The following is a 12,766-nucleotide window of genomic DNA, read 5'->3' on the forward strand; positions in this document are numbered from 1 at the left end:
CAATAGGCAGTGTCACAGACAACATCTATGTTTTACACAACCTATAATCCAAAAGAAGGCTTGAAATGAGCATATATGGCCACTTTAAATCATCTCCTCTGTGCCTCATGTTAAAAATCCCATTTGACCAAACACTTTGTGGGCCAGTCATCTTGTGCAGTGGTACACTCAGACTGTTTGAGGGGTAGAGGTGAAAAAACATGAAAGGGTCCCAGCTGTATGCCATGAGGCACTAGCGCACAGATGTACTGATCAATGAAGATCTGCCTCCAGCAGTATTTTGAAGATCATTCCATAAGCTCTTCAGTTTTCTGTCTGCCTCATTTCTGTCTCACAGCACTGATCTCATGGCTGTAAGGTTTGAAACAGTCACTCTTTGTTACTATCAGTAATCCAGTCATGGTGAAGCACCTCTAGGTGCTGCAACATGTTCATCAGGAGTCCTGAGTCTATCACTTCAAATCATACCTTGCCAGCTTAACTGAAGCCACTCCTGTTTGTTTTTGCAAATAGCAATCACAGAATAAAAAGAAACCTCTTGTCTTCGATATGTGTCATTGGTTTTACATTAATTCAGCACTCTACAAATAATGCTTCCAGTTCATCGTGTTGACTGATACCAGTTGTACCTGTTTTATGTGTCATTTATTGCATGCTCATTTGTCAAAGAAGAGATGAATCCCTCCCATGTCGCTCATATTACTTTCTTTTTTCCCTATTAATGTTTTTTTTCCTTCCAAACTCTAGGTTTTATGCTAAAAATGTTGGAAATCTATGATTTTATGCCTCTCCTCTGCAATTAAACTGCCTTGTCTAGCAGAACATGGATATCACGAACACAAACAACCTACCAAGACAGCCCAAGCTCAAAAACATATACTTTTCTGCAAGTTTAATTGGGATTCATGATGTTGCCAACAGCCAGCAGCCATCACATATTGGCTAATAACTCAGCCTAAGTCAATAATTGGCAAGTCAGCATGTACTCCTTACCATCATGACTGCACTTTCTTTTCTTTTTCATTCCATCTTCCCAACAACCATCACTAGGGGTGTCAGCCACAGTGTAAGAGGGGATCTAATGATAATAGTCAGACCCTGCTGGCCTGTTTGAAAGACTACGCTTATCATTTGTTCACAAAGCCTTTGCAATTGAGGGAGCAACATGACACACAAAGGGATATTGAAAACTTCTATGGCGTAGTTGTCTTAACAGCCATTTGAAAAGTGCTTTTGCAGAACTATCACCGCTGGCCAGGGGCTTGCTCAGACAAGTGGACTTCTAACAAGCAAAAGCTTTTGCATTTATCCATTTATCATTATTTAGTTCAACTCAACTTTATCTATTTGGCACCGTTTGTAAAAACATGCAGCTCAAAGTGCTTTCGAGGAAGAGAATATAACAGCAGAGTCTAAAATAGTTGAAACAAAAGCTACAAAACAATTTTGTTGTGAAATTTCAAATGATGAAAGTCACTAAAACTGAATGAAATGAACACAAAAAGCTAAAAAATATATATTTATATTAAAGGAACAGAAGGGGGAAAAATGTGATACAAAACTTTGGTGAAGAAAACCGTTTGACACAATCTGTCTTTGTGCTTATTTTGTTTGGTTTGCATTCAGTAGTTGGGTGCACCAGCTTGTCTAAACACAACAGTGACCCGTGTAAAATATGTACAGCATGCCAGCTCACCAAAAGTGAAGTTGAAATATCCATATAACCATCACAATATCGGCTACAGTAGAGGCTATACATCCCCACCTCCTCAGTGTTAGCAGATGAGTGTCAACAGACCTTTAAAATGTCAGCACCCATCGCAACAGCATTGTTGCATGCAGTGAGTGAAGTTGGAGGCATGTCGTCCATATGCAGTCAATGATTTATACCAACAAAATTGTTACAGTCTCCAGTTGACCTTCAGTAACACATAACATTGAATTTTAGAAAACCAAACCAGAGCAAACCCTCCTGCAGGACCAAAATAAACATACCACCTTCCTCTTTACAGTATGAAAATGTTAGTAAATGTGTAGCTAAACTCAGTAAATCAATAATTAACAACCCTCCCCAGCCATCCATATAAATATCTACAATCATCCTTCCATCTCAAGCTGGCCTTGGTGAGAATATTTCATGTGCAGGTCAGGTTTGAAAATATCACTACTTACGTTTCAGAGAGGTTGAAGACCTGCTGTGAATCGCCGCTCAGGATGCGGTACGTGATGGGGTCATTCTCTCTGTCTGTGGCCTGGGGGAAGGAAAAAAGAAACAGGACCTTGAATATCATACTGCTCTGTTAAAGCTGAGGGCGAAGAGATATGACAGCTGAGCAACAAGGATGCTCAAGTGGAGTGAAGAAACTCAAGACTTTGGAGTGAAATGTGCCTGAAAAAGGAGAATATATGAGTTGCTCTTGTTGCATTTAAAACATGAATCAATAAACAGTGCACAAAAAGTTGAAAATCATCGCCCCGTAATGAATACATCATGAACATTTCTTGTGCAGTGGGGCCTTTAGCAAGTGTATGCTTTTCATGGTTCACCTGCAGATTGAGCAGAATGGCTCCTATCCTCATGGCCTCGCTGACTTCGAGGCTGTATGTGAGTAGGGGAAAGCGTGGGGGGCTTTGATTGTTGGGCGGCAGAACTTCAATGTACACCGTCGTGATGGAGCTCCTGGCAGCAGAAAGAGAAGCAAACATCAGCCCACCAACAGCGTCACTTTCTCCTTGACAACCTGTTCAGCAGTGCTGAAGAATCTTGCCCACAGCATGGTGGAAAATATTCATAATTTATAATCCCACACCAATCCTCTTGTGTCAAGTTTGATCACAGAACAAGAAAGAACTGATCGTGTATGATTTGGGTTCCTTAATTCATTCTGAAATGTCAGATAAAATGCAAGCCTTAATTAGCATGCTGAAAATTAGCCAGTTGTTCACACCACAAAGAAAAAAGGGACAGGATGAGATCTCAATCTAGACATATTTAATTAGGTGAGACAAGCTCATATTGAAGTTCCATGTGTGAACATATCCAGACATGTGCAGTGCAAAAGCCATTTAACGAAGCACATGGGGTCATTTGTCTGCAGCTTGATTTAGCTCGGTATAATCCTGGACCCTCTGACAGGCTTAGCTTAATGTGCGAGGAAGGGTCTAGATATCTGGCCTCTTGGATTTCATTGTGATCTACTTGAGGATAACACACTGCTTTGCACTGAATAATTTCTTTGCTTTTCAATTTGAAAACAGAGACTGGGAACTGATAAACCATCACGTCACAGAATCTCGTCAGTGTGAGACTCTCAGCATCTTTTCAGAAATCATTTTTCTCTCTTTTTCTTAATAATTTATAATCCAGTAAAAATGTGCCTTTCAGAAGCTATGAGCACATATTAGATGTAGTCAGGCTTGTAGTGCATGCTGATACCCAGCAGACATGAAAATGAAAGTGACTGCACAAGTTCTGCAACAACTTAAAATCAAGTCTTTTCTTCGTAAAAAAAAGTATGGCTTTACATCAGACTGAGATACATATCAAAATCTTCATACTATTGATTCTAATGGGTTCAATATTAAAGTAGGCTTGCATTTATGCAAGGCTCCTGTGTAGTACCTCCTCTGGGTCTCTGGTGCGTTGTCAGAGGCCTTGACAGTCAGTGCGTAAGATCGTCCTACAGTCAAAGTGACACCCGGCGCCACGGTGATGCGACCGGTGCGATTACTAATGATGAAGTCTCCCTGGGCGCCGGCCAGTATCTCATAAGTCACCAAACCATTCAGGCCCTCGTCAGCATCTGCTGCTGTCAACTGGAAGAAGAGAGGGGAGGAGGGAGACATGGATACACATTATATCAAATTCTCTGTTTGTATCTTTTATCTGTAGTTGTGCAGGGTGAGTTCTGCACAGCTGCCAACAACATGCTCACTCAACCAATCAAGCAGGAAATATTTCTCAGCAGGGGTTTGTGAGTGACTTCAGTGGCGCTGACCTGCAGAAGAAACAATTTTAGTGCCTTATGATTATCTTCTGAACACATGACCTTTGCTTAATGAATGAAGATGTTATCCTTCCCTTCCAGCTGTGCTCTCATTACTCCTTGTTATTGTAGTTTGCTGACCTTTATCATCAATAAAACTTGGGCTGAAAAGGATTAATTCCACGCCACCTTTCATTTCAGGAGACTGTGGAACGACAGCTGCAGAGTAGTTCTCTCGGAAAGCATAGATACGACATGAATATATCATTTCTAACTTTGTTGTCACATAAATGAGGAGCCCACTATTTCCTTCAAGCTAATTATTCAAGGCATCCCGCTGCCTGTAATTATGCAGCCTCATGCAGTAGTTGGCTCTACATCTCTGAGGCCCTGAAACTTTAATCCAAACTGCCCAGACCTTCTTTTTCATGCTCCTGTTGCAGCAGAAATTCTCATGGGGCTTGCAGCTTATAAAAATTGGTTAAGCGGTCATAGCAGACACTCTGTGACCCCTGGCCTCATTTTAGGGAGGGCCAAACGGCTGCTTTCTGAGGCAGATTAAACTTGACCTTCTCAGCATCTGACATTTTTTGGAGTGGCTGTGCAAAGAAGATGGATCAAAGATGAAAAGACCATGTTCCAATTTCCAAATACAAGACAATGAAATAAAGGGATGGCAAAAATTAATAGATTTAGCAGAATGAGGTTATAAATGTATTGTTTCTGAGGACTGTGTTGGCATGCCCTTTACACACATGTACATGTGCATGGATGCTTGCTTTTGCTGGTTTGTGTGTTGTGTGTGTGCATGTCCTGCGCATGTCTGACATGAAAAGATCAACGTGACCTTTGAAGCCAGTTCACAAATGAAATCAAGTATAAAAGGCATCTTTATCTGTTTGATCTTACAAAAGCTACAAAAACTAAAGATTACAATATTTTGTGTGTGACAGAGAGGACTTTCATCTGTCTTGAGTTGAATGTGCCACAGTGTCCAAAACAAACAGCCACAAAATGGCAGAAAGAGATGTTTTCTCACATGGTCCAGTGTAAACAGATTTTATTGAAGATGTTATTTTACTGTATAACCCCAAAGTGTAGAGTGTAGGGGAAGAAAACAGCAGCTGATCTGTTAAAAGTCAGACTGTGTTGTCATTGTTGTCATTTCTGGCACGATTTCAACACTTATCAATTTATGAAGTGCATGTATTGTATTTACGCAGCCTTTATGCTAAGACTGTAACGTGTCAAAGTGTCAAAGATTGGCTTTCTATATTATGATCAAGATTAAAGAGGGGGTATTATGCCTTCCCATATTTTAAATGTATATAAAATAATAACGCTGGATACCCTTTCTTGCAGTGTGCGCACCATCAAACATTTACATATTGTCATACTGTCACACGCTGGACAAACACCGAGGTCTGCTCATAGCTCAGCCTCTATATAGGCCTCCAGAAGGCTAGCCAATCAGAGAGAAAAGAGGTTTGTGGAGCAAGGGGCCTTAAAGAGACAGCAACAAAAATGAAGTATTTCAAAAAGAGAGTGAAATAACAGTTTTCTAAAACACCAGTGTGAGAAAAACAGGGATTTTTTTTTAAGCAGTAAAACATGTAAAGCTACTACAGGGTACCAGAGGGACAGTTTAAAGCACATTCTGCACCCTCTCTAATCGCATTGTTACCATATCTAAATCTCTATTATTTTGCATTTCAAAACAGTTCAAAATTAATATTAACAACATGAAGCAACTCTTACCAGGGTCTTAATTTGGGAATAAAATGAATAAATAAAATACTCTTTATGATGGCTTTTGGATGTACAATTGGAATTAATTAATCTGAAATGCCATCCATCCCTGGTCACTTGGCCATTCATTTAGCCAGTCCTAATTATAAAGATATTAAACATTTGAAGATTCTCAGAGAAATTACAATGCAGATCTGGAGACTTTAAAGCAAGGATGTCAAACTCGTGCCATGGAGGGCCAAGAGGCTGCAGGTTTTCTTTCCAACCAAAAACTTCACCAGCTGGTTCCACTGATTAGTCCCTGCTCTCTGCTTGAAGGTGAGGTAATAAGTGGAATCAGCTGGTGTAGTGTTTGGTTGGAAGGAAAACCTGCAGCCTCTTGGCCCTCCATGGCACGAGTTTGACATCCCTGCTTTAAAGGGTTAATTGGATTTTTTGGGGTGGGGGATTTGTTTCCTTCGGTCATGATAGTTGATCTCTCCTGGGAAAAAAAGGTTTCAGGAGACAGTGAGAAACTCTCTCTGGTCTGTTATGCCTGCAGATGAGAAGGCGGGAACAGATCCAGAGATTTGCCTGTCGACACAATACACTGGATTGTTGTGCTTATTCACTTTGAGCATGAAAGAACGGGTGTCTGTGTGTGTGTGAGTGGGGGAGATTTTGTTTGATGGGGACGGAGACAGAGGAGAAAAGCGAAGTGTCAGAGAAAGAGACTAAAAGAAAGAGAGTAGGAAAGGCAAAAGAATGATTGCTGGATTGATTACCTGAAGCACCGTCTCGCCTGGCTGCATGTCTGTAAAGACTTCAACGCTGTAGGAAACCTCGGCAAATGTGGGTGTGTTGTCATTGGCATCAATGACCAGGATGTTTACAGTAACTGGGCTGCTTTGCTGGACGCCGTCTGATGCTACCATCTGTTGTGACAAGAAAGAGATACAGATTGCAGATGAAGAATCTAAAGAAAGGAAACAAATATTAAGCTAGAGAAATCACAAAAATATTTGTTTATCATATTCCAAATCAAGCATTTGTTGAGGTTCTTATAGTGGAATACTCCATACCTCACTTTAATTCACAGGGGAGGAGAAAAACCTTGCATAAAGCCTCCCTTAAAGGACAGCTTACAAACTGAGTAAACTGCATGTTTATTTGTCCCTGGCAGCCCTGATATTGAATACTTGGCAAAGGAGAAAGAAAATGGACTCAGTAAAACAGCAAATGAAGTGCAGGAGAGATGAGTTCCAAACAACAACTGTGGCAGCAGCAAGAAATGCATGTTTCTATGCAGGAAATTGGTTTTTCCCCTCTAAAATTTGCTCTTAGCACTGAACTAGAAATGACATGTCATGCTGGTTATCTGCTGTAATATACATCGGGAGGATGCCTTTAGGAGCAGCTAAACACTCACAGTGAAAGGTGTTGATCAAAAACACGTGATATAATACGCCACAACAGCTATTTTCTCTCCCATCAAGTAGTGTTTCTGTTCTCCAAACAGCCTCGGGAGAGAGATGTCAGACAATTTTGGTGAGCCAAAGGGGAAAAGTAGATTTGGGTTTACTGAGTCATCACAACTGAATGAACAGACACAAACACGTGTGCAGGCACTGACACATGAATATGAACAAAAACACAGAGAGAAAACAGTTGTAAACAAAGGAATGTCTGCTTTTTCACCCCTTTACCCCTCTCTCACAGACACAGTACGGAATGAAACAAAACACAAACAATATAATCTTCGAAGGCTGATATTTATCTAAATTGGATCAGGGTGCATCTCCCCTTCCAGGCCAGGACTTGGAGGGTAATTATAAAATTGATTTGATGCTAGCATTTACCCAAAGACAAGATTCCTCTCAATAACAACCTTCCAAATAACATCATCGTCAGAGGAGCAAAAAGCCTAACCTTCAAAGCCTCCATGCTGTTATCTGGTAAACATTATGTTAATGTGCTTCTAGTGAAAACTCAGAGTAGCATCCATTTGTAATGGCTGATAATGCCTCCGATTAAAATCTTTCTCCATTTGTTGATTTGAGTTTTGACCCATTTTAACTGTTGTGTTATTATTATGCCATTAAACACTTGTTTTCAGGGGCTGACAGAGAGCAGGACTCCAGCAGCTTTGGTCCTCTGTCAGTGTCTATTTAGGAGGCGTTCAGGCACAGCACTGTGCAGGTCACAGGCATTTGGCAGTCTTCAGAGGCCAATACACAATAATTGACTTTTCGTAGGGTTGAAAAGGAGAGAGGTCCTCGAGGTTAGAATGTCCCAGTGAAAAGTGAATGAAACACAATTATGCTGCCTGTTTCATTGGTTTGTGCTATCAAAACATGTTCAGAAAATTGATGACTGAAGAAAAATGCTTGAATACAACCTTTTTACACATACAAGTTAACAGCTCTCAAGGTTTAATTAAAAAAAAAAAGTCACACTACATCATGCTTAATATGGTGATTTGGCCAATCCATGAACCTGACGACAACACGACTTCAGAAAATGATGTAAGTTTGTTGTAGCCAGTAGTCAGCAACGAAGGATCTGGTCAAGATTTCCCAATCAGTGTCTTGAATCTCTAAACAAGAAGCTCGGGAAATGAAATCAGTGTTTTTCCCTGTTGAAAAACATTAGTTTCCAAAGTTTAGCTGCAATGAGATGACCACTGGGTTTTGAGTATTGCATTATGCCTTTATCACCTTCTGCTTTTTTTGCTTAACGCGTCCAGATTAAAATATTCATGCAAACTTCTTGTTAAACATTAAACTCTTTTATATTTTTTTAGCAATTGAAATTGAGCTGATAGCTGGAGAGATGTCAGCATAGTTTCCTGGGCACTGTCAAGGTGATCTTTAAAGGCATGTCAAGAATGTGGACTTGAACAGCAGCTGAACTGAGTTGTGTGACAGTCAAGTAAGAAACATGTTTCTGACCATAGGGACAGTGACTTACAGTGAAACTTTCTCATGTTAAAGAAACCCTTTCCATGTCAGAGGGGTTTACTTCTTAACTGTATAACAAAAAGTGCTTTTAGCCTAACAGACTTTTCACTGTATCCTTTGTCTGTGAACTGCCTGTCCAAGGTCTTCCTTCAGAAAAAGATATCCCCAGTCTGTCTCTATGTTTGAATCGATCAACACAGGAAGATCTCTCCCTCTTTCCCTTCTAAAGCCTCTGAACTTAAATGCAAAAATCTTTAAATGGTGATTGCAATCACCCCTCAATTCAGCAGCATGACTTCAGATCAAGACTGAGTCTGATTTTTTTCACTCTCAAAGTTTAGCACCCATTCCTGCTATTTCATTCATAACTTTCTCATTTCTGGCTGCTCTTGCCTTTTCTCCTCACAGTATAAAGACTTTATGGTAAGAGTTACCTGCTGGGTTTTTATTTTACAGGTAATTTCACTTAAAAAGGCTATAGAACATAATAGTACTAAGCTGGAGCACATTTATATTGACTTCTTAAAAGCCAGCAGAATGAACTGCCTCAATGCTCACCTCTCAAAATTCCCCAATATAACGGTTATGTTAGCATCGCAAGTAATTCCACAATGCTATGTTCACTGCATCTTTCTATAGCTGCCGATAAAAAATGCTGTTCCATGGCAAAATGACAACAAACTGCTGCAACCCTTTTTTTATCCTGAATTCAACAAGATTGTCAGTGGTGTTGTTAATTGTGTGAGCGGTAAAACCCATGCACTGTCACAGCCTTGATGGGCTATGGATGAAATAATCCATAACTGTCAGTGTGGAGATGCTTTTTTTATGAAGTGCAAAGCTCAGAATGCAGATGTAGCTCTGGTAGAGTGGTTTCACACCTTTATAATATCCCCCTTTAAAGGTTTCTAACATCTAATGTACAGAAAGTCTGTATTTTTAAAATGTTGAGCACTATCTTTTAACCTGGTCAGAGACACTGACGCACAGAGTGCCTCAGCGAGCTGGAGTGAACAATACTGCGAAAGAAGCTATGGAAATCTAAAAGTGCACTGTATTGAACAGAACCACATTGTAAAGGAGAGACACACAGCTCCAGCTTTTAGTGTAATGCAGAATGTCAGAATGGTCCTGAGCCTAAAAGCTTTCTAAGCACATATATACAAGAAATAAAACCAGCATTTAAGAGCCTTAATGTCGAACTACCAAGCAAACTTTAATGGCCATTAATGGAAAAAACCTAAGCAGATGAAAAAAACTGGTGATAAGGAGGGGCAAAAAAGGGTCAACCTGCTGAAGGTACAGGGGCAGCAGTGACTCAGTCTACTGGGACTTAGTTTGGCAAGTGGAGGGTTGCTGGTTCAAGTCCTAACATGGACCAAAAATTGGAAACTGAGCTGATAGCTGTAGAGATATCGTTACAGTTTTCTGAGCACTGTCAAGGTGCCCTTGAGCACTCTCCATCAGTGCAGATGTCTGTTTGCAAAGTGCTGTTTGTGCATGTGTATGTAAACATAGCATGATCCACTCAGAGTAAAAAATTGAGTTTGCCCCAGTAGGATTAACAAAAGTATATCTTCTTTACCTTCAGTGTTACATCTCAGTGTCTACAGTGGTCCAGACCAACCCAGTTGCTAACTCCTGGAGTTCCTGGAATACTTTCTCACCCAGAACTCACTGTTTGATTTCAAAGTTTTTAAATTCCAAAAAAAAAAGCAAAAAACGCACTGGATGGAAATAGTTACACATTCCCCCCCAAAATGAGTACTGTCATGTGAGTGCATTGACCTACCATAATCAATTACCATCAAAAAGTCATTTGATTTCATGTTTATCTTATGCTAACAACAAATAACATTATTGTGTGATACTAACAAGAAGTTAAAAGTTTGACAGTTCCCAAAATCTCAGAAACTAGCATTCCCCCTCTGCTGGGAATGGTCTGTGCATTGTAATAGTACAGTAGAGCAGACATCAACAGTCCTGATTCCTAAACTTAAACACTAATTCAGAATTTTAGGAAGAACCCACTGACTGTATGCCCGTCTTCTCCTCACATTACTGAAGTGTGTCATCTCCAAAAGAGTTCAAGAGTGAGTGACTCACATCCTAATTGAAAAAACGTAAAGTGTTGTGAACTAACTCATCATTTCAAAATACAGAGAAAGAAACAAGGGACTTCTTGGAGGAAAATATACACAACAACAGCACAGGCTAATGCCGGAAGTACTTATCAGATTTTAATTTCCCCTACTAAATCTCCCCATGATCTGTACAACTTGAAGCCTTTTGGCATTTATTGGTTTTCTGTAGTCACAGCAGGTTTCTTTTTGCCTCACTGTGCTGTCAAAGTGGAGAATCTGTTTTTTTTATTTGCCTCTGATTTATTGAGTTTTTGTTTTCTTAAAGCTGATGTTCTTTGTGCTGCACTGTTAAGTTGTTTTCTTTTTTCCTTGGGCTTTTGATTCTGGCTTTGAGTTTCTAGAATACATACAAAAATTTCCTACAGGTGAACAAACAGTAAGCATGCTGTAAGAAGTATTGCTATTTGACCACTTATACAAAGGCCATATTCACAGAGTGTGTTTTCTTTTGTGTCACACGGTGTGGGAAGCAGTAATAATGCTAGACTGCAATGTTACTGGTATTAAGTGTTTTAGTTTTATGCCTCAAATCCACCAGATACGTCTGCATTCCGGCTTCACTCCATTGTGTGTTGACTGCATTCGTCAACTCACACCAGCTGTGTGTTCAGTCTGGCAAGCTGCATGACTGACAGACAGCTGGAGTCGTAAGACCAAGGAGTTTCCACACTTCCCACTCTGTTGATAGGCCTCTCTTTGTTCATGTTGAGGTGTAAAGCCTCAGACCTGACTCCTGGTCTGGCTCTGCTCATCAGTTTGTTGTCATAGTCAAGCTAAATGTGATTTGGTTTTGACACAGTCTGTTTTATTTTGAAAGTGAATAGGGTGTTTTTAGGTAGTTTCCATGCACGACTTCCTGTCCCGCTTGATCTCCCCTACAGTGAATTGACACGTCACAGCTCCAGCATCCAGCAAAAATAGGATGGCTGCAACCTGTCAGACTAGGCACAAGTGGGCTACAACAGAGCAGATCTAGTGTGAGATGATACATCTGGTGTATTTCAGCTATTAGTGTCTTCTAAATTATTTCATTTTTCAGTATTTATCTCTGATGTAACAGGAGAAATTTGGAAGGAAATGAGACCATAGTCTGTGTTTAAGGAACATGTCTCTTACCTCAGACAGACAGAAGCTAACAACACACAGGTGCTGAGTGTTTGATTCATTAAATACTCCACATTAATTCACATACAACCTAAAACAAAGCAGTACAATGAAAAAATAGCACCTGAACTTTCAACCCTCAGTGTGACATAAGAGGAGAAAGGGCCACCATGTGAAAATGGTGAATGCCCCAAAAGTGTCAGGTCAGCTCTGTATCTCCATGTACCTCATGGTATAGGCCTGACCCATGTCTTCTATTATTACACTTAGCATAGGGGATGTAGGTCACAGGGCTTTGGTGCTGTCATGCAGGTACTAATGCTGAGTTTGAGACCTACCGTGAATGTATACACCATCTGCTTCTCCCGGTCCACAGGTTTCAGGAGCCTCAGGTAGCGGATTATCCCAGTCGGGGTCAGACCAAAGACCGCAGTGTACTCATCCAGGGTTATCTTCACCATGGGGTCTTTGGTCTTCAAACAGAGAGATGCACAAAAAGAGACATGTTACCATGGAGACTTGGGTGTTTCATCTGCTCTTCCAGGGCCACTGCTGTGGGCACTGAGAAAACCCATCACACAGTACATTTTGGTCCGCCAAAGAGTTGAAAAAGCAATCTGCTGGCAGGTCCCTCATGTGTCTTCAAGAACAATGGAGAGAGAAACTGAGAATAAAGTAAAAAAGCCAATGTCTTTTCTACATGTCTATTAATAAACAGAAACAAGAGGAAATTACTTCTGTTAAAAAAAATTGCACATCAATTTTTGCCTCTGTTTCATTTTAAAGGAAATATAGACCACATTATGCAGTTGTTAAAAAATATTGGTTTTACAGCTTTTGTGTA

General features: G+C 40.3%; 1 protein-coding gene across 1 annotated transcript in view; it reads right to left on the bottom strand.

Annotated features, from left to right (window-relative positions):
* Nucleotides 1-12,766, bottom strand: part of LOC141794757 (protocadherin-15-like) — a 262,295-nt gene that overhangs the window by 105,420 nt on the left and 144,109 nt on the right. Inside the window, exons 14-18 of the mRNA XM_074675236.1 lie at nucleotides 12,261-12,395; nucleotides 6,500-6,649; nucleotides 3,623-3,816; nucleotides 2,548-2,680; nucleotides 2,173-2,252 (exon numbers count right to left, since the gene is read on the bottom strand). Coding sequence (XP_074531337.1) covers nucleotides 2,173-2,252; nucleotides 2,548-2,680; nucleotides 3,623-3,816; nucleotides 6,500-6,649; nucleotides 12,261-12,395 — 692 coding nt within the window. The remainder of the gene's footprint in view (nucleotides 1-2,172; nucleotides 2,253-2,547; nucleotides 2,681-3,622; nucleotides 3,817-6,499; nucleotides 6,650-12,260; nucleotides 12,396-12,766) is intronic.

The sequence above is a fragment of the Halichoeres trimaculatus genome, unplaced genomic scaffold (assembly GCF_033239565.1).
Source record: "Halichoeres trimaculatus isolate MK-OKI-2021-1 unplaced genomic scaffold, fHalTri1.1 fHalTri1_scaffold_8, whole genome shotgun sequence".
In the NCBI taxonomy this organism is placed as follows: domain Eukaryota; kingdom Metazoa; phylum Chordata; class Actinopteri; order Labriformes; family Labridae; genus Halichoeres; species Halichoeres trimaculatus.